Raw genomic sequence first — 23759 nt, 5'->3', positions numbered from 1 at the left:
TCAGAGAAGTATTTCTTAGCCTTTGTTTTAGAAGAATGGATAAACTGGGAAAAATGCAAAACAAAAATCACTTGGAAAATGTATATTTTTATTATAAAAACCCTATCAATAGCCATTTATCTGCAAATAAGCAATCTGCAGAAATATTTTGAGATCCATGCCAAGATATGTATGGAAGCAGGGCAAGCATATGTAGTCTGGGGCAAGTAATTGTATTTCTTTTTCCTTTTATGTAGAAAATAAAATAAAACACAGTACATTGGATCAGTGATTTCATTATTATTTCTTATAATTCAGTGCTAACATATCACAAGGACCTGAGCAGACCAGTGCTCGGAAGAAGTTGAAAAAATACATATTTCGGGCAGTATCTGAGGGGAATATCGAAGAATTGCAATGTCTGCTTGCAGAGCTGAAGGAACGATCAAATGCGTGTACAAACATGACTGTGCCAGGTAAGCTGTGGAGTTGCTTGAAGGAAGATCATTAGCTCTCTGGCAGCATATGTGTAGTCTAAAACTGGGAAATACCTCTGTGCAACAGCTACTGCCTGTGAATTTGCAGCCACTTGTTTGCAATGTAATGTCATATTTCCTATTTCTAAATGAAAGCTTAAGGTATTCAATCAGCCACCTCCTTGCTGCCTCTGAGACAACACTGGAGAGTATTTGTCTTCTACGTATGATACACGGAGGGTCTATCTGCACCGTGTTCCCATAGCCATACCTAAGCTAGCCTTCTGCAGCACGAGACTGAAAGCTGATGTCTCTCTTCAAACTGCAGTCAGATTGCAGTATAGACAGGGCTTGTGGCCTGTGCAGCATGGTGGGATGGGCAGAGAAATTAGAAAAGGGTTCTGGGTCTGTCTGGAACTACCATGGCAGTGGGATGTCCGAAAGAGAAACCAAGTGCATTGGCTACCTTATTAATTAGTACCACATCTCTGCATGCATCGTCTCACCAAGTATACATAGCTCAAATACAAAGTGAGTAGGATGGAGTAATTGTTTGCCAAATAATTTATGTTCATATATATCCCTCAGGTTCTACCCCTAATAAACAAAAGCTTAGAATTATTTTCCATCCACTTTAAATAATGATGATCTAATCTCCAAATTCACTCTTGTAGATTATCTGATGAAAAAATTCACAGCTTCAGATACTGGCAAAACTTGTCTGATGAAAGCTCTGCTGAACATCAACCAAAACACAAATGTGATAGTGAATACCCTACTATCCTTTGCAGAAGAAAATGGTATTTTGGAGAGACTTATCAATGCAGCATACACAGAAGAGGCATATAAAGGTATTGCCATCTGATACCAATTTCAGGTATATGGTTAAATATACCATCCATAAAAGTAATGTTTTCTTCAGACATTCTAATGATGGTTTAAATTCCTAAAACAACTTTTATTAATTATCACTGGTGCTATCCATTGTGAAACATCATTAACATTTCATAATGTGCTCAAGAAAAACATCATTAACATTTCATAATGTGCTCAAGAGATTCAATGCTAAATACCTGCATCTGTTGTTTCAGGCCAGACAGCTCTAAATATTGCCATTGAAAGAAGACAATATGAAATAACTCAGAGCCTTATAGAAAAAGGAGCTGATGTCAATGCTTATGCCCAGGGTATTTTCTTTAATCCCAAACACAAGCATGAAGGCTTTTATTTTGGTAAGTGGAAATGCAATCTCTCTGGAAAAGTAAGGAAGGAATACCCAAACAATTAAGACAGTATGGAAGACAGGCAAGCGTGAATCATTACTGTAGCTAAACCTAGATTAGGAAACTGACATCACAAGATATAAAAATGGCATAGTACCTTTTGTAAAAGTAACTTGCCAGAGTGCAATGTATTATAAACACTCAGAAATAATTGTAAAACATTTACAAAAAAAAGTAAATGCTGAATGGCAAATAAAATGTAACAAATTTGATTTTGAAGATTTTATCCAAATGTTTTCATGCAAATTAAGCTTTTATAAAACAAGAGCTAAATTCAATACAATCAGTATGTAAATGTGCTTTCATATATTAAGATGCTTAACACAGTCACTTTTTCATAACATGATTTGAATGCTTGTAATAAAACATGAATGCGTTACATTTTATAATTTTGTAGGTGAAACTGCACTGGCGTTAGCTGCATGTACCAATCAACCAGACATAATTCAGCTCTTAATGGACAATACCAGGACTAATATTGCTTCTCAGGATTCCAGAGGAAACAATATCCTCCATGCATTAGTTACTGTGGCAGAGGACTTTAAAACCCAGAATGACTTTGTAATCAGAATGTATGATATGATTTTGTTGAAAAGTAAAGACAGAAATTTGGAAAAAACAAAGAATAAGGAGGGTTTGACACCGCTACAATTAGCTGCAAAAACTGGGAAATTAGAGGTGGGTATTATTTCAGTAGCATCTAAGAGAAATTAAGTATGGAGAAAGAGTCAAGGCTAACTATGTACTCAGACATTAGTGCTCTGACATATAGTTTTCCCTGCTGGTTATGCTGTACTATGTATCAGTATTTGGTGAGCTAATTTTGTTCAAAATACAAGCAAATATTTCTATTGCAATGTTGCTTCTACCCTTCAAAGTTTCCCTCTAACAACCCCTCTCTGTACAAAATGCACATGCTGTTTAAAAACAGCCTTGCAAACCCTTCTGTTGTACAGAAACTCAGAAATTCTGCATTTATTACACTACACTTTTACAATATACAGTCTTTGAATAATTTCAGAAAACTCACTAGAACTGCTCTGTTATACTACTGTAGAATTTGGCGCTCATAAATCAACTGTATTGTAGTAAAGAATTGCCAATGGGATAATTTAGAAAGTAATTGATTAAGATAAAGGAAGATATAAATGCGAATGCATGGAAAATTGTGCTTTCATCCTTTAGAAAAATGTCTCTGACAGAAAATCCAGAGGCATTAAAATACTGTATTTGGTTCCTAGAGGTCTATCATCTCTAACACCGCTTACGGAATTAACAGAATTACAAATACATTGAATTGCACTACTGTAGAAAATGTGATAGTTAAAAGGTAGGGGTTTTGGCAAGTGTGTATGTGTGCTTTCTCCTCTCCCATGAAGAATGCATCTGCTTACAAATGATTCTGTTAATGTTTTAGATTCTGAAATATATCCTGAGCAGAGAGATAAGAGATAAGCCTAACAGGAGCCTGTCAAGAAAATTCACAGACTGGGCTTATGGTCCTGTTCAATCTTCTCTTTACGATCTGACAGAACTAGATACCACCACAGACAATTCAGTATTGGAAATTATTGTCTATAATACGAATATTGGTGTAAGTTACCTATTTCTAAAATATATATATATCTTTTCTAGCAGTACATTGATTTCAGATGTGTTAGCCTATACATTTGACTGAATTACTTGTAAAATAGTAAACAATAATTTTTGGTTCTCAGTTTTGTATCAGGAGCAAGATGAATTTTATACTTCTGTAGATTGTCAACTGTCAGTGAATATGCATTCAGCTCCTGAAACACTGGCTAGGCATTTTGGGACTGTTTTTTCTACATTTGAAGCCTTAATTTGCCTTGCATAGGAACATAAATATGGCCCAGCTGGTCAGACCAAAGCTACTGTCTTGTCTCTGTGGAGTGGCCATTAGTAGCTGCCTAAGATAGTGCATGAGAACAGGGCAAGCAAATAGAAATAATTTATGAGAATACTCTGTCTAAAGTTGTAAACTTTACTTAACAGGTATGTATTTTAGGCATTTAGGAAGGACCTTATCACAGGATGTTAGCTTTTCAAAGCCAGAATTTTACGTTTGCTAAATTCAAATACTGCCATAAAACTTCTGTAGGAAGCAAGACCAGAAGTTCACATTACATTTTTAGCTCAATCATAATTTACCGGAGTATGGCAGGTTATCCCAGCGTGAGTCGGAGTTGTCCCGTTGTATCCTGTCAGGTTAGGGTCTGACATATATGATGTGTTAGGGTCTGAGCGTAGATGTGTTTCTAGATCAGCAAGGACAGATACTGAATGAAATACAGAAAATACATGCCTGAAATGATCTCCGTTTCCTTATGGGTGGCAAGTTCAAATCTTAATTGTTTTTTTCCCTATAGAATCGTCATGAAATGCTGACTTTGGAGCCTCTGAATTCACTCCTGCGAATGAAATGGAAGAAGTTTGCACGACACATGTTATTTATGTCATGTTGTTTTTATTTCCTATACAACGTAACGCTAACGTTAGTTTCCTACCACAGGCCTAATGAAAATGAAGTGAGTACAGCAACTTAATCTCAGCAAATTTTACTGCCTTAAAATGCAATAGTATTTCCTGAATTGTATTTAAAATGCTAAACCAAACATAGATATCAGAATATCTGGCTGTAGTGAGACCAGGTTCTCCCACATCAGGTCTTTGTATCTGGAAGGAAGAGCAGCAGTAATAGAGGAGATTTGCATTTTGTGAAAGTGACCCAAAATACAAATACATAATACAAAGACAGGTAGTTAAACTTCTAAAAGTGTGGGGAGGATTTTTTGTTTTTCTTTTAAGAAAGGAACTTCTGGCATTTCAAATATACGTGTTAGGGGGCCGATTCTGTATATCCACCATGAAGAAAACTCTCAGTGAAAAGGAAGAAATTAGGTACCCAGAGAGCTACATACATGAGGCTTCCTGTTACTTTGCCTTTTACGCTTCAGGTATGGAACTCAGTCTTTCATTTTGGACCTGTCTTACAGGCTCCACCTTATCCACTAGCTCTAACACGTGGTGTGGGATGGCTGCAGTTATCGGGACAGGTGATGGTTATGTTAGGAGCAATATTTTTAGCCATAAAAGAGGTAAGACTTTTTAATAACAAATACGTAACAAAATAGGTAAAGAACTCTAAATTTATGAATACACTGATGATGATCTGGAAATATGTTTGGAGTATCTTTATATGCATAATGTCTAAAAGTCTTTGTCACAATACATCACTTATTCAGAATGACCGAGAATATATATTTGAATATAACTGTATTGCTCTGTGAAGCAAATACGAGGGTGTTTTCCTTTCAAATTATCAAGACAGATTTTATATTTGTATAACATCAATGTTGTCAAATTACTGGCTTTAAGGACACTGTTAAATTAGAACTTGTAATGGGAAAAAAACAGGGTATAATTTTTACCATATACTATAAGTAATTAAAAACAGTAACTAACTGTTAAATTATGCCAGAGATGACAGAAATTTAAACTTGGAAGTTACAGCCCTATAAAAAGATTTTTAATTCTAGAAGTTATGTCTCATCAGTAGACTGACTTTTTTAGAAGACCAACTTCAGTTAAATTATTTTGAAAAATCAGTTTTGAGGCCTGCTTTCTCTTACTACCATTTCTGTATTTTATGTATCTGTCTACATAGAGTGTAGCCATCTTTCTGCTTAGGCCCTCAGACCTGCAGTCAATTCTCTCTGATGCGTGGTTCCATTTTGCATTGTAAGTCTGTCATGCATATATTTTATACTATGTATAAAATGCTTATCTATCTCATGGTCACAGAGAATGTACTCCTGTAGCAGATGCTCAGTTTTTCTCTAGATTATCAGTTTTTAGGGGGATGGACGTAATCTTACATGCAGCTTTTCTGTACACACACTAACGGTTGCACGGGTTGGTAACGATGCTGGGAGTTGATGTGTACAGACTGGATTTTTTCCAAAGTACAGTACTGTCTTTAGCTTCTCCTGATGCTGTATCTCTTTAGAGCTGTATATAGAGAAATGTGTTTAAGAAACCTGGTTAATAAACCAGATATAGTTTCACACTCCTCTCGACTCCTTCAGGAAGGAAAAATAGCATAAAGCTGGTTCAGATGGCGGCTGGGAGTATCCCATCAGCTGGCCTAGATAAAGCGCAGATGATTCCCTCTCATTTCTAGCATATGATTGTAGGATCAATAAAAAGAGAGGTGGCTTAACTTTACCTTTCTTCCTCCTCCTACAACCACACTGATACCAATCTTGTGCTGCTGAGAATCTGGTCTACATCCTATCACAGCACATCACACCTTCTACTAGTGTCTTCCTCATTCATGGAAAACCTGTAATGATTCTGACAATTCATTAAGCTAAAGCTTGAATGAAATGGCTTCAAAGATACTATTAAGAATTCTTAATGTCTTTGTCAGCAAAATCTGCACTGACCAGCTATTTTGGGGAGAGTAGTTCACTTAAAGTAAGCTTTAATAAATATAATCCTAATTTGTTAACATACTTATACTACCTGTACTCATCTATTTTATTGTTAAACTATAATGGTAATGTTCATAGGGGAGAACAGAAGCAATGTTTTCATATTTTTCCATTATGTTGTTGGTTTTGTGCTAGTAATTTCCCTTTTACATACATGTGTTTGTTTTTTAACAGTTTTATACAAGCTTTGCTTGTGATCTTCTCTGTCTTTTTGTACTTGTTTTCCTACAAAGAACACCTCGTGTGTCTTGTTTTGGCAATGGCCCTAGGATGGGCTAATATGCTCTATTTCACCAGAGGTTTCCAGTCCATGGGCATTTACAGTGTTATGATTCAAAAGGCAAGTTTGTTTTGTTTTGTTTTACCTGTCTTGTTATGATGCTTGCTTATTATGATACAATCCCAGTCAAGCATATTCAGCAATTTAGATGTATTTTATAGTTCATATTGAAATTTCTTATTTTCAGCACGTATTATTTCAGCAGAATGCACTATATAACTTCAATGGCAGAAACTAGTTTATATCTTAAAATTAACATTTTATTATATTAAATATGTAAGTAACTTGTGTTTTCTTCAGCTAATGTAGTTCTGCTATTTAATTGCATCATATGCTGTAATGCCTATATTGTACAGAGTTAGTCACCCTTGGAAGTACACAACACACCAGGCGCTCAGTCATGAGATAAAAAATCAGACGTAAATCTCCTCTGGGTTTCTCACTGAGACTACAGCCAGTTTGCTTAATGAAAGCAATCTGACACTTTAGTGTGTACCACACCTGTATCCCTGCAGAATTCATAAGCATAAAACTAGTTCTCAATTTTCATTTCTGATGAATATTTAATTTAATTTTTAGGTCATCCTGCAAGATGTGATAAAATTTTTAGTTGTCTATATCGTGTTTTTGCTGGGATTTGGCGTAGGTAAATATTACTGGAGAAAAGCACTGATGCTCTGTGTGAGTAAAAATTTTAGCATTATTATGAATAAGAACCCTTTTGTCATGAGAGCTCATGTTGGGGTTTCTTCTGGATATTAAAAAGCCAAGTTTAGAGATTTAAACTGTCTAGAGACTGTCTGAACAGATAAGTAATTTGGCGCTTGCTCAATTGCCTGCAATTTCATTTGGACGTGGGCTCTTTCTGCTTCTTGGTAATCTGTCATCTCGCTGCTGCTGTGTATGTTGCTGGGCAGCTCTAGCTCTTTATTAAGCAGTGCATTTTGAATTCTTTAGGATAAAATGCCATGTATACATAAAGCATTATTGTCATTAAAATTTTCTCGTGCTTTCTTCTCAGCTCTTGCTGCATTGATTGAAACTTGCCAAGATGGCAGTGAATGCCATTCCAACAGCAGTCTGGGACCTGTTCTGATGGATCTTTTTAAGCTCACCCTAGGACTGGGTGATCTGGAGATCCAGCAAAATTCAAAGTATCCTGTGCTATTTCTTTTGCTCCTCATAACTTATGTTGTGTTGACTTTTGTTCTTCTCTTGAACATGCTGATTGCATTAATGGGAGAAACAGTGGAAGATATTTCTAAAGAGAGTGAGCACATCTGGAAACTCCAGGTTTGTTTGTGAGGTAGTTTGCTTAGTGAAGTATAGATGCATTGGCTAAAATCTTTTGAGCTGTACCTATGGTAACTTCTCATGCTGACAGAAGGGGTTAGGTATGAACAATGATAATCCCCATTTGTATATGTGTACAAATAATGGAAATAAGTAATTCTAGTATTGTAATAACTTCAGAATTAACAACTATCTTAAAGGTAATCTTATGGCTCAGATTTTCAACCTCATGCACTGCCACATACCTTTATGACTTTCATTCCCCTTGATAGTCAGGAGGAAGGTGTGTTTCATTATCTGCCCAGAAATCTGTAACACAGCAGGTTCTGCTATTCCATCCCTTGAGTCTGAGCAATGCATGAGTTCATTCCAATTTCTCATACCTTATCTGAGCCTGGTCTTTTACCAAGGCTATACAGCTCTGAGTCTCAAGCTGTCATCGAGAACACAGTCATGATTAGGATTGGAGTTGCTTTCTGTGGTGGGCAGCATCCCACTACACGTTATATATATCCCTGTGGCAGGGTGTTGCATGAAGGTGTTTAGCATTAAACCCTAAACACTGAGTCTAGTGAGATTTCTTGATTCTTCTCCGAGTATGCCTTCTGCGGTGGGGCTAACTGGAGAAAGCTATGGACTCCCTATTTGCACATGCCAAATAAGTGGCATGCCATATTATTTACTATTGTTGGAATCGGTGTTGGTTATAGATGGTGGATGGAGGCATGACATGTTTTAATGAAACATGGAGCCTGCAAACTGTATATGCTATGAAATCACATAATTTTGAATAAGGTTAACGACACTTGTGTTACTATTTATTGTTAATAGAGAGCCAGAACTATTTTGGAATTTGAAAAATTCTTACCAAAATGTTTGAGGAAAAAATTCCAACTAGGAGAACGGTGTAAAGTGGCTGAAAACGACAGCAGGGTGTGTTTAAGGTAAAGTAAAGCTAGAATACTGTGCTATCAATTCTGCTCTGTATGTTTCTTCAAGGTTATTTCTCCTCAAAAGCCTTTCTAAAATATTTCTACATCTCTACAAATTATATCAGGTGTACAAAAATCCCATTTGTTTTTTTCAGTTATAACTAATTGTTTAAAAAAAGGGAAAATGTATAGGTTTTTTTATGTAGACAATTTTTTGGTAAGAAAACAGATTTTCAACTTCATATGTTTTTAATGTACAAGTATGAAGTCTGCTTGCAGTAAATGTATTTTGTCATAATCTCCTTCGAATGTTAGCTTAAAAGTAATTATATTTAAATTGATCGCTAATTGATGATTACCACATTAAAGAAAATATTACTATGCTGTTTTATGAAAAATACTTAAATAGGTAAGGTGAGTTTCAAGACTGTACTTATAATTTCACACATTGTGAAGTAGTCTTAGTATTATTCTCATCTTCATATAGTACATAACACTGCAAAAGACATTCAGCCTTTTAGTACTAGCAAAGCAGGTGTTGATGGTAAAGTATGACAATCCCAAGAAGGAATAAAGAAATAAAAGGGGAACTGCAGCTATGTAGCTGGGAGATAATGTATGCTAATAACACAACTTATATACGATATAAACAGGATTAATGAAGTGAAATGGACCGAGTGGAAAACACATGTTTCATTTATTAATGAAGATCCAGGGCCAACAGGTACTACAGAATTTTACACCACCATATTTGTGAAATCATTTTTTTCTTAGAAATGCTTTGATATAGTTTTATACCTTTAAAAATATAAACTCTCATAAGCTAGATATTCAGCCACACTTTAGTGCTAGGGAAACTCATGGCTAATATGGTAGGGGTGTTAAATTATTTTTAAAGATTTGGAGAGAGGGTTGGTTACAAACTCTCATTATTTACACCTTGGCATCAAAACATGGTGGTTTTACCTTTTCTTTATTTTTCTCTAAGAAGTTATGTTGATCTAAGTTTTACATTCTCTTATGGTATTTGAATGGTGTAAGGCTGGAGAACACACTAATAAACAGAAAATATTATTTTGAAAAAGTTGTCACAAAGTACTTTTAGTCCTTAAATAGTTACATGTAGGATTGCAAAATTTGGGAAGAAATTGGACTGATTCTATCTGACAAACTATAGTCTGCTGGTTTTAACGCTGGAACATTCATGTTTGTTTTGCGATGTATATTGGATGACAAACAGCCCCTCCTGAATGCTGACCAGGAAATTCGAGATACCCATCTGCTGACAGTGTTGGAAGTGTAATAGAGAAATGACCTAACTTTGAGGTGTCAGATGTCCTTCTGGCAGCAGGCATCAGTTTACGATAGGGGCATATGAGGATCTGGGAGACTTGTTCTGAAGTTTGGTTTTGAGTCAATTAGCATTTATATTGCTTTAGTAAATGATCTCAGTAGTAATGAAAAGGGGCAGACAGAAAAATTTTTGTATAAAATATGGTAGTAAACTGACAACTTGCTGTTTAAATAAATGCATGTGTTTTAAACAAAAAATAGACGTGCAAAAATTTGATCTTGCATATACAGTTTCTACCATACCCTGTTTTGTTTATAATGCATTTTTTTTGCAGATCCAAGCAAAGTTCAAGATAATTCAAGAACTAATAGCAAAAACACCCTGAATACGTTTGAAGAAATGGATGATTTGCCTGAAACTTCTGTTTAGTTGTGCTGTATTTGATACGTGGTGTTCTGAAGGCTAAAAGCATCAGCAGTGGATGCTGAAAGCTTTGTTGATATTTTGGACAGCTGTAACCAGCTGGAACACAAACTTTCAGTGCCATGGTGTGATGACTTTAACCCATTTAATCAGGGCAGCTAAGCTAAAATAAAATGGACTATTTCACCGGTTCAATTTTGAGCCTCTTGAAAACCATTGCTGTCCAAGTTTGCATGACTTGGATGCTACTTGGATTGCATGACGCTACTGAAACTTGGCGCTAGACTTTTTACTGGATAAAAAAGGTCAAATGTGAGATATTTCTTCCTTTTGTGGAAAATTAAGATCATCGTGATCCCAATCCGCTGTCTTTTGGAATCTCTAACTCAGGAGAAACATTTTGTACACTGAAAAATGTTAAGTTCTTCTCATGGAGAAAAGAAAGGCATTTCAAGTCTGAAGACTACTAAATGAAGTATGTTATTTTGAAATAACAATGTTCTGGATACATTTGAAGCTTTTGTATTGACTGTCAGTGTTATTGGAGGCTTGATCCCGCAAGTTGGAGAAAGCCTCTTCAGGTCTCGTTAGCTTTGCCTGATCTGTCTTCCTGTATGTCATCCCTGGGGTATAATGTGGTTTTACTCCTTTTTATTTATTACTATGTATATATGCCTTCCCATAAAATAATAGGGCAGAAACGTAATTCATGATGGAGCGTATTTGAGTCACAAGGTCTTCACTTTCCTACTCAGCTTTTCCATGCTGTTGTACCTTGCTGCATAAAAAAAAAAGTTATCACATCACAAGTTCTTTGAGTTTAAAAGTAAATTAATTTCTATATTCAATCACTTCAGGAAAATAAGAAGTCAGTATTTCTTCCAGAAATTAACAAAATAAGTTAAATGCAATGCAATTGCTGACTTCTAAAGCTTTTTTTTTATTCAGAGGACTACGTAATGCATTTCTGTAGCACTTTTTGTTTCATTACCTGTGATGATCTAGTACTATGAATTATATTTTTACTTTTCTATTTTATGTGTGTATGTGTAAAAAGAAATACTTGTTCTATGTACTTTTAAATTTCAATTAATACATTATGTGTCTTCAGTGTCATGGGTTTTCATCATACATATTCATTTGGTGCCTGTTTTAAAGGTGCTATTTAGGAAAGACTCAGGTGAATTCTGTTCTGTGTTTGGATGATAATATGAATTGCATTGGATTCTTACAGCTAAGCCTGCTGTGGGCAAAATGATCCAAAAGACTTTCTTAACACAGACGAGAGCGTGAGGGAGCTCTCCAGCGGAAAGGATAGTGCAAAGCTATTTGCGGGAATGGTGAACATGGTTCTCGCTCCCCAACTGGTCTTCTATAGATGCCGTATCCTGTATTTCCTACCATGTATGGCCTGGATGGATTGGGATCAAATTGAAATCTTAAATTCAATTATGTTTTTACAGGACATAGGAATTTGAGGGGAAGGACATTTATGTGTATCAATAGACCAATGTAATATCGGAGCATTGTTTGGCCTTCTTAGGATATGTGAGTATGAGAAAAAAAATTCCTGTGGTCTTGGAATCTTTCATCTTTGCTACTTAATTTTGCATTGAAACTGCCAACAAAGAATATTGCCTTAGGACTATGCAGTTCCGTTTGGATTCTTTTTAGTGCCAGTTTTTGTACAAAAAAAAAAAAAAACCTCTTCACATATACTCAGGAACCAGAATAAACTAGCCTGCGCTATACTCCGTGTTGCTATGGGGAGACTTGTCACTGAAAACAAGTTCAGATATCTCTGCGCTGCACTGAGGTCACTCTGTAGTTGTAGCTATAAAACAGGGAAGACATAAAAAAAATGTAAGGAATGTGCTATGCCAATGTCCAGGTACAAAACTGTACAATAAAACTGAGGAAGAAGCTGGGGGTTTGTTTCTAAAAGTTCTGAGAAAATACCTTCCTTTTGTGGCCACAGAGCCCTGCCAGATCACACATACTGTCTCCTATCTCAAGGCTCTTACCGAGAACACTATGAATAATGACTACAACAGATAATTCTGTACTTTTTATACTATGTTTATTTAAATTAAAGAAATAAAACTTGTAATTCAATAAACATTCTGTCCTGTGTTTTTATTTTATTGCCATAGGAGTTACACAAAGCAAGGAAAAAAGATTTTGGCCTAGTAAGTAAATAAGGAAGACATCACTTTTCAAAAGATATCATTTGGGGCTTATCTAGGCAATGAATCTTTCAGTAAATAGCTAATTGTGTCCTTATGCAAAGTTCTTAATGTTTTCTCTGTCCCAAATTATTGTCAAATATGTTAAGAACAACTTTAGAAAATTAATTAAATCGCCATTTTCTTCTCTTTTTCAGCTACTATGACAGGCTTTCTCTCTACAAATACAGAACAAGTCAGTCTCAAAATTCTGAGAAGTCTCCCCATATGGCATTCTTAAGTTCCATTCTGAAATACTCAGGTATGGTTTGTGCATTGCTCTTCATCAAAACCTGAGTAATTACCTAATCTTGCCTTCTTCATTGAAAACTTTTGGGGTACAACAGTTGGTTAAAATTTTATTTGGAAAATGTTATAAGCAGTACGTGGATACACCTAGAAAGTTATAAAGCTATAAACTTCTCTTGTCCCCATTGCAATAGAAACTTTCTTCAAAGTTTTTTCCTGAATTTGAATATTGCTCCAGTATGTTTCCAACTTCTAGATAATTTCAGAATTCAAACTTTTTGTCTTTAAATTAATGTTAAATCAGAAACAGCTTGAATTAATCTTGTAATGCTTTAAATTTAAAAAGCTTTACATTTCATTTTAGTGTGTTTTTCTCATAAATCATATGGTTTTAGCTTGTTTTATATCTTCATAAGTATAAAAAGAAAAACAAAACAAACCCTGAGGCTTACACTTCAGCGCAGTAAGGGTTAGTCACAAATGCAGGTAATACAAAAGAGTTTGAATATACATACCCTCACTCTGTTTCTCTCTCCCTAGCTTTTCCTTTGTCTCATATTTTGTATGTTTATCTGCGGATTTAGTTTCAAGGATCACCTCATTTTAAAAAGTATTGGAGGTTTGGGGTTATAAAGTAGAAATGCTGTAATTTTCTTATATAATGCAGTTTTGTGGATAAGCATCTTTCTATATGATGCTAGATATAAATTTTATAGCCGCTAACCCATGTACATTATTTAATCATTTTATATAATGTGAACTAACAAACTTCATAAAAATAATATTTATTCTTTGCATCTATAGTAATGTATTAGAACAAGTAAACAATCATAATTAGCATTATGACAGTATGTTTCATCTTAAAAGTGCTCAGCAATGTTAATTAAATTACAATTTAAAATTAGATTCTGCATTTATTTATTTATTCCATATTTACTACTGAATGACACTGGATTTCACAGAGAAGAAATCTACTTTTTGTATTGAAAATCTGTAATAAGTTTTTAAGAAGTGTTCTGGTCTAAGACTGAGCATCTGGTGTGTTTTGCAGAGAGTTTCATTTTTACTGTTTTTACAAAAGCTTGTTTCTTTTCATAATATGCAGCTTCGTTAATAAATGTTGGATAGATTGTACAGTCCCCTTTATATGCAATTACTTCTCCATCAAGAGTCAAAAATAGAGGATCCCCATTGTTCAGTGGCTGCCAGTCTTGATCCTTAGAGAAAGAAAATAAATAGAATATATTTACTTTCAAGTTTTTGTATATTTCATGTGATTTCTGAGCTTATGCTCAATAATTATATCTCTCCAGTTTATGGCAAAAGCTTTTAAAAGAATTCCTTTTAATCTTCAGTATGTAATTTCAGGCCCTCGTTTTCAGGCTTGTATAGAAATCACTGGTAAAGATGAACTAAAAGGAAACTGCATATGCTCACAATTGATTAAAATCAGACCCTCATTTTCAAATTCAAAATTAGATTCATATTTTAGAATATAAGCTATCTTATTGTCTTTTTCTTTTCAGTTTTAGATTCAAAAGTGATGTTAGATTCAGTGATTCCCAAGTGAGTTACTGAAATGCTGTATGACCTTAATGACAGAACTTACTACAGGGAAGGTCTAAAGTATTCAATAAACCCATTGGCAATATTGTAATTTTAAGTATTTACTATTAAAATATACTACAATGTAGCAGAAGCAACATAGGAATACTTATAAAATGTCACAAATGGAAACTATTTTAGAATTTACCTGCAGTTTAGGGTGAATAATAGCAATAACTTCATCATTCTTATTCCTGGGATAATCTACTTTCTCCATTATTTTAAAAACCTCAATTGTACATGGTGGAAATTCCTTTCCTAGAAAGAATAAATGTAATTTAATGTCAGAATGAACAACTGCCTGTTAAAAAGAACAATGCATTATTTATTCTCTTTGGAATGGCTTAAATCATAAGGTTCTACCTCGTCAAAGTTTACACACTAATGATTAGCCCATATATCATAAAAATGTCTAGCTCCAGATTTTTTGTCCCCTTGAAGCTAAGTTGCAGAAAGATTGTCCAGTCATGTACAGTAGCTTATGAAGCCCAGATTTAAATTTGGTGCTGAAATGTGACTGTTCACTGTATACTTAAAAAGATGTATTTTGTAGATGAAGAAATCTATGAAAGGCCTGTGTTTGACAGTGCTGCACAACACAGAATGCTATCAGTGCTATTTAATCTTTACCATTCCAACACAATAATGGAGATTCTGACATGCACAACTATATTCTTTTCCTTCTACTTCCACAAAAAGCCCACTGACAAAATGTACTTTAAAAGAATTTTAAACACCTACTTTTGTCAGTATGTATTTTAGATAGTACACAGGTATAACAAAATCTTACAAAATTTATTGACTTTAATTTTAGATAACAATGCACAGAAGGCATGTAAATTAAACACTTCCTTCTTAGTATTAATTTATGTATGTTCTCCATGTACATACTACTATACAAATGCTGTTAGCTAGTATTTCAGATTCTGAAAGCAACTGTGAGATTAAGATCAAGTACATTTATTGAATCTTCAGAAAGAGGAAATATCCTTAAAGCTAACCAAAGGAGGAGCTATGCAGGAATTCTGACTTTCTGATGCCACACTTAGGTGGTCTGGAGAACAATCCTACTCCCCCCACCTCCTTTTACCTGTTTAACTGTAAAATGTTGTAGCCCAACCTATTGTTTTAAAAAAATATTCTCCTGAAATAGTCCACTAATATGACACAGGAGGCTATATTCTCTCATTACTTACTCTACCTTCATTAAAAAGTTGCACAAAATCAAGGCCATGTTTGACAATCTTCCTCATTTTGTCCAAAGTATCAGCTCTAACAACACCTTGTGGCTGGGGACCCACCTCCACACCTGTTTGCACATGAGGGAGGTTATTAATATAGCCGTAATATTTCACATGCTTAGATTACACAGCAAAAATAGATGTCTGTTTGGGTATGTGTTTTATGTTTAAGAGGAATTGTAAAGTACAGAGTTACATGATTTTTAAGGCAAGCAGAAAATTTAGCTCACCAGTCAGGATCAGTTTAAAGAACCATATGCACGTTTTTGAGTGTGCTACTAGGGTAAGAGAAAGAGTCACTATATATATTCGTTTTTGTTATTCTTTTCTTCATCCTATCTTTCCATGCTGCATTTTAGAGAACTCATTGTTTAATATGAAAAGCAAAGTAATGATTTTTTTTTCTATGGTTATGGTTTTGAGTCCATAAATGAAAAAGTTAACCACTTCCATGCAGAACATCATTTCCCCCTTCCTTTATCACATCTTCTCTTTTCCTCTTCTTGGCTAACAACCAGCAGTTCAGCCAAGGCTTATTTAGAGGACATAAACATTTATTTTCTGAAGCTGTTACTTCTTCCTTATCCTCATATATTATAAATATTTTCGGCAAACAGTGGGTTAACTGAGTTTAAGACTTTCCATCTGGCTTCTATATTTTGTAAGCCAAGTATAAATCAGAAATCTTCAGAAGAAGAGATAATCGTATACATTTGATTCGGTAAATATATTGTCAAACAAATAGCTACTGGTGATCAAAGCACTCTGTATAACATAATGAAATGAACAGATCTGGAACAAGCATATTTTAAAATAATTTATGGCGGGTTAAAATAGTCTTTATTTTTCATATTTACCAACAGGATGTTTTGCTACAGATCGAGTTGTTGCATATTTCAAGCTAGGATGTTCAATCAGCAAAACAGGACAGCGTTCTGGAGCCAAAGCATTCTGTGGAGATTGTTTAAAAATTTCTTTGTTATGCAAATATTTAAAAATGTTGTGCCACAAAAGATTACCGATGCAGAAGTGATTTACACAATGTCTTCAATATGTTGCCTTTATTTCATGGCCTTCAAAGAAGTAGGACATCTTTAGAAAACGTACAAAGCTGTATTTGTTGGTCTCCTTTCCATTAACTCATGCCAGGCATGCTCCACTGAACTTTGCTGTCTCCTAATATAACTGAAGACAGTTCTAGCCTTAAATTGCTAACAGGAAGAAAAATCTACTCATCAGTATTCCAAAACTTAGAATCAAAATACCGTAAAGCAGACTTCAAGTATTTTTTGTGTTAGACTTAGATTCTCTTATGGGGACATAGATTGTGAATTATGCCTTATTTTAACCTTTTTTTAACATAGAAGCCTATTTCGGGCCTCTTTCCTGATGACTGCCTACCATTGCTCTTCATATAATTCTAGTCATAAGCTTTCTATATCTTCAAATATTTTATAAACATTTAAATGGGATGCACGTAATAAGAAAAAAATCAAATGTTAAAATATACCTTGTTTCTAAGGAAAAAAAAAAATTAAAATTCCACACTGTTGGCCTAACCTCGATTTCATCAGTCATTGTCTAGGTCACTAGTACTTCAGCCAGATTACGCTTAAGCCAGCACTTTTGCAAACCTCACTCTACCAATACTTATCAGCTTCAGGAACAGCAGAATCAAACAGCTTCTAAAGACATATCACTATTCCTATAAATACTGATGAAGGGAACATTTGTCATTATCTAGTTCCATTATTTTTTCTGTGTCTTTATTTCATAAAATTAATGTTTAACTATTTAGCATGTGTGATCCAAATTTATCCAAGTTCCTGACAGATCAGTATGAAAGCAGATTAATTTACATTCATTTTCATAGATGTTATACTAAGCATTCCTCTTTGCCCATCAGTCTTACTAACACTCATTTTAATACATGAAGATTATGATGAGTTCAGATCTGAATTTCCTGGTATTATAATCAAATTATTAATTATCTCTGATTAAAAAACCCATCCTATGAGTGATTAAATATTTTAAACAGTTTTGCAGAATAAAAAATAGTATATTTAAAGAAACTACAAAATAATATATAGTAATACAACATTACAACTAATAATCTATTTTAATAGTTCATTTAAATTAGTTTTACCTTGATATAATGAAACATTTGAATTGTAAAGTCATCCCTGGAGTTTTCAAGAATAAGGGTACCACCCATGTTAGAAGTGGTGTTGTGAAGGTCAAAAATAAGGTCATACGCATCATCACTACCTTTTGGACCAAATATCTGATTGATTTCCTGAGCCCTTCTCACTTCATATGGAATATCTTCCACCACTGTCCTGCTGTTAATATCAGTACAAAGAAATTATTAAACTCATTCCATGGCTTTACAGTCAACAAAATATGTATATCCTTTTCTTTTTACTTTAATTCCGTAATTGACTGGAGTTGAAATCACCTATTTAATTACCAAACTGTTAAAACTTGATGAATTTGTGGTTGAAAAAAGCAAGTATGATTGTTAAACAGGTCTTATTATTATGTATCTTGTGCAGAAGGGTAGTAAGAATTTTTTAATCTGATTTTAGCTGGAGACTATTTACCTCTCTCTTATTTCTTTATATCCTAAAATTTCCCCTTATGCAGAAAACTAACTCAAAATTTACCAACGACTTAAACGACTTCCAAGACTGGATCCACCTCCTACTGAAGACGGTATTCAGATATCGGTCCATGCCCTTTTACCTTGGACATCAGCCACAAGGTCTTTTGTAACTTGCTTTATTTCTTGTCTTCTCATATTCTGATCAGGCTTTTACAGTCTATTGTTTTGAGCCCTCCTGACCCTCAAAGCTCATAGAAGATTTTGCTACCTCAAATCTATTCCTCCAAAGTTTTAATACTCAGGTGACTATGTCTGTACTACACTTTAAAAAAATGGTCTTAGCCTAAGGAAAGGTCTGAGATCTGCTTCCTTTAGGAAGGCCCTTCCTATAGGGCTCCATAGGAAACTGATGTATGACACAAAAACATCTGTCTTGCATATTAACAGTGTACAAAGCTGCTGTAGGTTCAGACTTGTTCCGCATAGACAGCAAATATGGTTTTGATGACAGGCTTAGGATACTACCCAAGTACAATATGGACACACCTAATATCTTTTGCGCTAAATTCAGTTTTCTTTCTCAATACAGCTCAAGCTTTATAATATTTTAATTTTTTAAGGAATACTGGTATTAAGTTGCATAAAGAAAGTTTTGTTAAATACTAACAAAACACCTTACTAACTGCATGGATATTTAAGCATCAGAAGAGGTTGCTGAGGAAAATTATGGGATCACCACTGCTGGAGCATTAGAAATGGCAAGACATAATCTATTAGGAATTTCTACATGCAGTTGATCTACTGGTGGGACGTGAGGTGGATTAGAATTTTTACGTGAGCCCCTCAAGCTTCTTTTTCTGTTTTTATGATTCTGTATATCACATAATCTACCTTTGTATTCCTTAGTTCTGTCTTTGAAATTCAAAGTTTCTTCACATACAACTGTTAAATGAATACTTATCGAAGCCAATGGGACTTCTACCATTGCTTTCAGTAGTGTCAGGATTTCACTCTCCTTTTTCTTATTTTGTAATATAATTTGTAAACTTAAAGGGTCTACACTTAAAGGGATCAGGTGAAGGTATTCCAAACAATCAGTAGTGTTGTAATAGGACTGGGCAACTTAATAGGATTTACTGAGGAATATTAGTTAAAAAATGAAGACAACCTGCAGGTGTCTTAATCTGCTATTTTTTCAAGTGTTCTATGTTCAAAGCAGCTGAAAACAAACAAACCCACTTTTTTTTCATACGTTTATCCTAAGTCAGCAATTAAAAGAATGGCCTCAACACTTATGTGTTAAAAAGTCTGTTTATCTTATATATAAAAAATTCTAAGATGAAAAGACGTGCAAGGTAAGAATAACCATGCTTACAAAATATATGTGATACATATTTCTTTCAGTGATATTTACCTTTACCATTAAGTCCTTTCTGAAACATAATTACCAGTTTAGCATGCAACTATACCAAGCATAAGAATGTTTACACAGCAAAGTACACCTCTGGAATAGATGTCTCAAAAGCAGAGACACATAAAACCCCATTAAAAATGTAAAATCAATTACTATTTTACAGTAATTATAGATTGTATTTCTTCTAAATAATGAGTCAGTTAAATTATTGAGACTTTTTGGCTATCATTTTGCCATAGAATACATTATTTCTAACTTAGATAATTTCAAGTTTTCATCTTTTACTGTGTATAACTGAAATTAAATACACTTCCCTGATTTGTATGCCATTCTTTCAGATACTCAGATGTCTACCTTTAAATTGCTTTTATCTGCTATCTTCCTGCAAGTATAGTTGTATTCAGAAGAGCTCCAAAGCTGAATGCACAAGACGACATGTGAGAAATAATGACTTTGCAATTCAGAACAGTAATACTTAAGTTTACACAAATACAGCTAATCTAATACTGATTTTAAATGCTGTGTTTAAGATTATGGTTGGTTTGAGACTCATTCTGCTAGCAATAGTTTTAAAATGAATCTGTTAACACTCATGCAATTTGTTCTTTTTGGGTTAAAGGTCAGTAATTTCAGTTATGTGACTGCACAGTTAAAATAGTAGTGGAACTTGTGTTAACATTTTAATCTGGAGAGGAAGCTCCTTACAATTTTAAAAATCAGAAAAGTAAAACAACAGAAAGTACAACTATTCTTACCCAAGATTATCAGGGTCAAAAACACGGTTCAGATCACAGTCAATGTATCTAGTACACTTCTTCACAGCTCTTGGGTTGGTAAGAAATGGTTTCACTTCCATTCCTGTTCTTTGAATCTCAGCTCCATTCTCTTGCCAGTGCTTGACCAAAAATACCCCTGATAACTCATTGCCATGAGTTCCCCCGAAGATAGCAACCCGTCTTACCGGAGGTTTATCAACAGCAGAAGAGGAAGTCATGCTTTTCAGCAGCTCTAAGAATTGCTGAAAGCAAAACAGAAAATAATGATAACGTAAAACTTTTGTCTCAAAAAAAAAAAAAAATTCTTTTTACTTTTTTAAATAGGAAATTCTTTAAGCCTGTTTAGGTCAGATGTGAATGAAAGTGAATTAACATTTCTCTAACAGTTTTAGACTCCCGTTGTGAGGCGGGGAGTTGCTAACCTGACACTCCTCCCTCCCGAGGAGCCCTCCCCTTCATTTACCATATTTAGTAATATCTCCAAGTCTGTTAATGGTACTGTTACACAGTTCAAAAGTTAACTTCTCCAGGGAATCTCTATTAATATATGATATATAGGTAAATCTTGTACTAATGACAGTATGAAAAGACTTTTTAAATGTAAACTTTAATAATGCACTTAAATATCTCTGACATTTTTGCATTGCAAACTAGGTGTAACAAGTATACTCATGTATGTTTGAAGTTACATAAACATTACAGTACACAAGGGCAGAATGATCTAAAGTGCGCAAAAACAGTAAAATGAATCATATCTTGGCTCTAGATCAACACATAATGCTGAAACATCAAGTCCTTTCATCTAAAATAACAAGAACAGCTGAGTTCCTCAAAGCATGTTGTTGCTTGTATTACCTTTTTTGTTTAATAATATCTGAAGAACAGCGATTAGAAGAAACACTAGCTGAAATTAAAGTGCAATTTATCCATAACTGACTTAACTAGTATTCCTGGCTCTGCTAACACAGACCTTTAACACATTGAAACAACTTTGCCAGTGATGACCCTTCTAATTTCGGCAATCTCTTATTTAAAAGTGTCCTGGTTTCGCCTGGGATAGAGTTAATTTTTTTCCTAGGAGCTGGTACAGTGCTGTGTTTTGGATTTAGTATGAGAACAATATTGATAACACACTGATGTTTTAGTTGTTGCTAAGTAGTGCTTACACTTGTCAAGGACTTTTCAGCTTCTCATGCCCTGCCAGCGAGAAGCTGGGAGGGGGCACAGCCAGGACAGCTGACCCAAACTGGCCAAAGGGGTATTCCATACCATATGACATCAGTATATAAATGGGGGGCGTTGGCTGGGGGGAATGACTGCTGCTCGGAAACTGGCTGGGCATTGGTTGGTGGGTGGTCAGCGATTGCATTATGCATCACTCATTTTGTATATTCTTTTAACTTTATTATTATTTTCCCTTCCTTTTCTGTCCTATTAAACGGTCTTTACCTCAACCCACAAGTTTTACTTTTCTTCTGATTCCCTCCTCCATCCCACTGCGGGGGGAGTGAGCGAGCGGCTGTGTGGTGTTTAGCTGCCTGCTGGGTTAAACCACAACAAAAAGGAAACAAATATAGACCACAATGGGACAATAGTTGTGTTCTCCCTCAAAAAACCTTAGTCAACAACTTGATTTCTTCCATTTCCAACATTCAGATAGGCTTCTGAAACTTAAGCCCAAGAGCAGCCATAATTTCCATCATGAGGATCAAAACATTTAGAATAAAAGGTCTTAATAACAGAAAATAAGTTTTACTGCTGTGACAGAAGTATTTGCAATTAGTATCCAACACACAATATAAATATAAAAAATATTACATTGCAAGGGAATAAAGAATGTTCATTGAACAATTCCTTTTTATCAAGATTATACTCCAGTGACAGAAAGAGTATTTGGCTAGTGCCTGGGAGAGGCTTTATAACCCAGGCTGATAGACTGCAGGTCTACGAAAAGAAAGCTAAACTTAGGACTTATCTAGACAAGTTCTGCCACGAATATATTTCCTACAAAAGTTGCTCTTTCTGTTTCAGCTTATGCATACAGATTTGCTGAACCTTACAGCGAGTTAATACAGAGAGACTGTTTACTTAAACACTCAACTGTATTACTCCTGTACTTAGAAGCTGTCAGATATTTAATCAGAGTAAGTAATTTATTAAACAAAGCAGTGAAGTTGTATTTTACAGCACTGGACACTCTGTACTGTCCTTTGACCCCAGTCTCTTTAGCAGTGGTGCCAAAACGGCTATTTACACGCTGCCTGAAAAAATGACTCACGCTCTGAATCTTGGTTTGCTGAATTTAAACACCACAGCAGTTTGAAGAGTAAACAGCAAAATGCAAACATGCAGTGCTAGTACATATAGTTTATCTTTCATTGCTGGTGGTACTGTAATGGTTATAATTCGTTGCAAACTGCTGAATGAAATACAGACATTGTTTGTGCACTTACCTCATTTAACATGCACGAAGTTTGTCTCTTAAGAAGAGCTTTCTTAGGACAGATACGGTGCATTTCCAAACATGAGTTTAGGAACTAGAGCCATGGAGGCTTCTTTTATACCCTTAGAGCACGTTAACTTCCAAACAGCTTTTAACTCCTGGTCTCCCAGGACATTACAAGTACCCGCAAATTTGTGGCATAAATGCAGACACTTGAAAAGCTTTCACTCTTCTGAATTAAACACTGGGACCAATCCCTTATTCCTGTGCTTGCCAATACTTAGACTTTGAAAAATCATGTAGGACCATATTTAGTTTATTAAGAATTCAGATTGTTTTTATGTACTATATACTAATATCTAGTAGTGCATCTGAAAGCTTAGAATGTGTGCCACGAGCTGCAAAACATACACAATAATAAAACTTAAATGAAATCTAGCTTTCAATGCCACAAAGGTAGATATACAAGAAGTGTAACGTGGCTCACCAAAGCCTTCTAAGGCACTGGCTGAAGCAAAAATTGGGATTACAAAAAAAAGTTCAGACTCCCATCCTGCCGAGTGCCAAGATTTTACGCAGGAACCAGTCAGAAGTTACACAGTTGAAATCAGCCATGTGTAAAACCCAGAATAGTGGTTGAAGAGAAAAACAGCGTGAAGAGTGCCGATAGTTTTATTTATATCCATGTTTGTGTTCACACATTTGTGGGTATTCAGCTCCTGCC

General features: G+C 34.9%; 2 protein-coding genes across 2 annotated transcripts in view; one reads left to right on the top strand and one right to left on the bottom strand.

The window, feature by feature from the left end:
• The window catches only part of TRPV3 (transient receptor potential cation channel subfamily V member 3), a 31697-nt gene extending 21214 nt beyond the window's left edge, over positions 1-10483 (top strand). Inside the window, exons 5-18 of the mRNA XM_075168567.1 lie at positions 298-455; positions 1130-1306; positions 1547-1687; positions 2136-2416; positions 3156-3332; positions 4129-4287; positions 4756-4857; positions 5427-5500; positions 6430-6595; positions 7115-7181; positions 7557-7828; positions 8660-8772; positions 9414-9484; positions 10389-10483. Coding sequence (XP_075024668.1) covers positions 298-455; positions 1130-1306; positions 1547-1687; positions 2136-2416; positions 3156-3332; positions 4129-4287; positions 4756-4857; positions 5427-5500; positions 6430-6595; positions 7115-7181; positions 7557-7828; positions 8660-8772; positions 9414-9484; positions 10389-10483 — 2053 coding nt within the window. The remainder of the gene's footprint in view (positions 1-297; positions 456-1129; positions 1307-1546; positions 1688-2135; positions 2417-3155; positions 3333-4128; positions 4288-4755; positions 4858-5426; positions 5501-6429; positions 6596-7114; positions 7182-7556; positions 7829-8659; positions 8773-9413; positions 9485-10388) is intronic.
• A 267-nt stretch (positions 10484-10750) lies between these two features.
• ASPA (aspartoacylase) lies at positions 10751-23231 on the bottom strand. The gene is made up of 7 exons (XM_075168562.1): positions 23046-23231; positions 20572-20834; positions 17944-18139; positions 16655-16748; positions 15758-15865; positions 14705-14814; positions 10751-14168 (listed from the first exon to the last, which is right to left on the bottom strand). Exons 1-7 carry the CDS (start codon positions 23106-23108, stop codon positions 13956-13958), a joined length of 1047 nt encoding a protein of 348 aa, XP_075024663.1. The 5' UTR covers positions 23109-23231; the 3' UTR covers positions 10751-13955.
• Positions 23232-23759: the final 528 nt, after the last annotated feature.

The sequence above is a fragment of the Calonectris borealis genome, chromosome 19 (assembly GCF_964195595.1).
Source record: "Calonectris borealis chromosome 19, bCalBor7.hap1.2, whole genome shotgun sequence".
In the NCBI taxonomy this organism is placed as follows: Eukaryota; Metazoa; Chordata; class Aves; order Procellariiformes; family Procellariidae; genus Calonectris; species Calonectris borealis.
This window is presented reverse-complemented; position numbering and strand designations above follow the sequence as displayed.

Coding starts and splice junctions, on each gene's coding strand:
- ASPA (XM_075168562.1), bottom strand. CDS start 23,108: ATGCACCGTATCTGTCCTAAGAAAGCTCTTCTTAAGAGACAAACTTCG. Junction 18,140..20,571: donor TTTGACCCTGATAATCTTGG/GTAAGAATAGTT, acceptor TGATATTAACAG/CAGGACAGTGGTGGAAGATA. Junction 15,866..16,654: donor TGTAGCAAAACATCCTGTTG/GTAAATATGAAA, acceptor ATGTGCAAACAG/GTGTGGAGGTGGGTCCCCAG.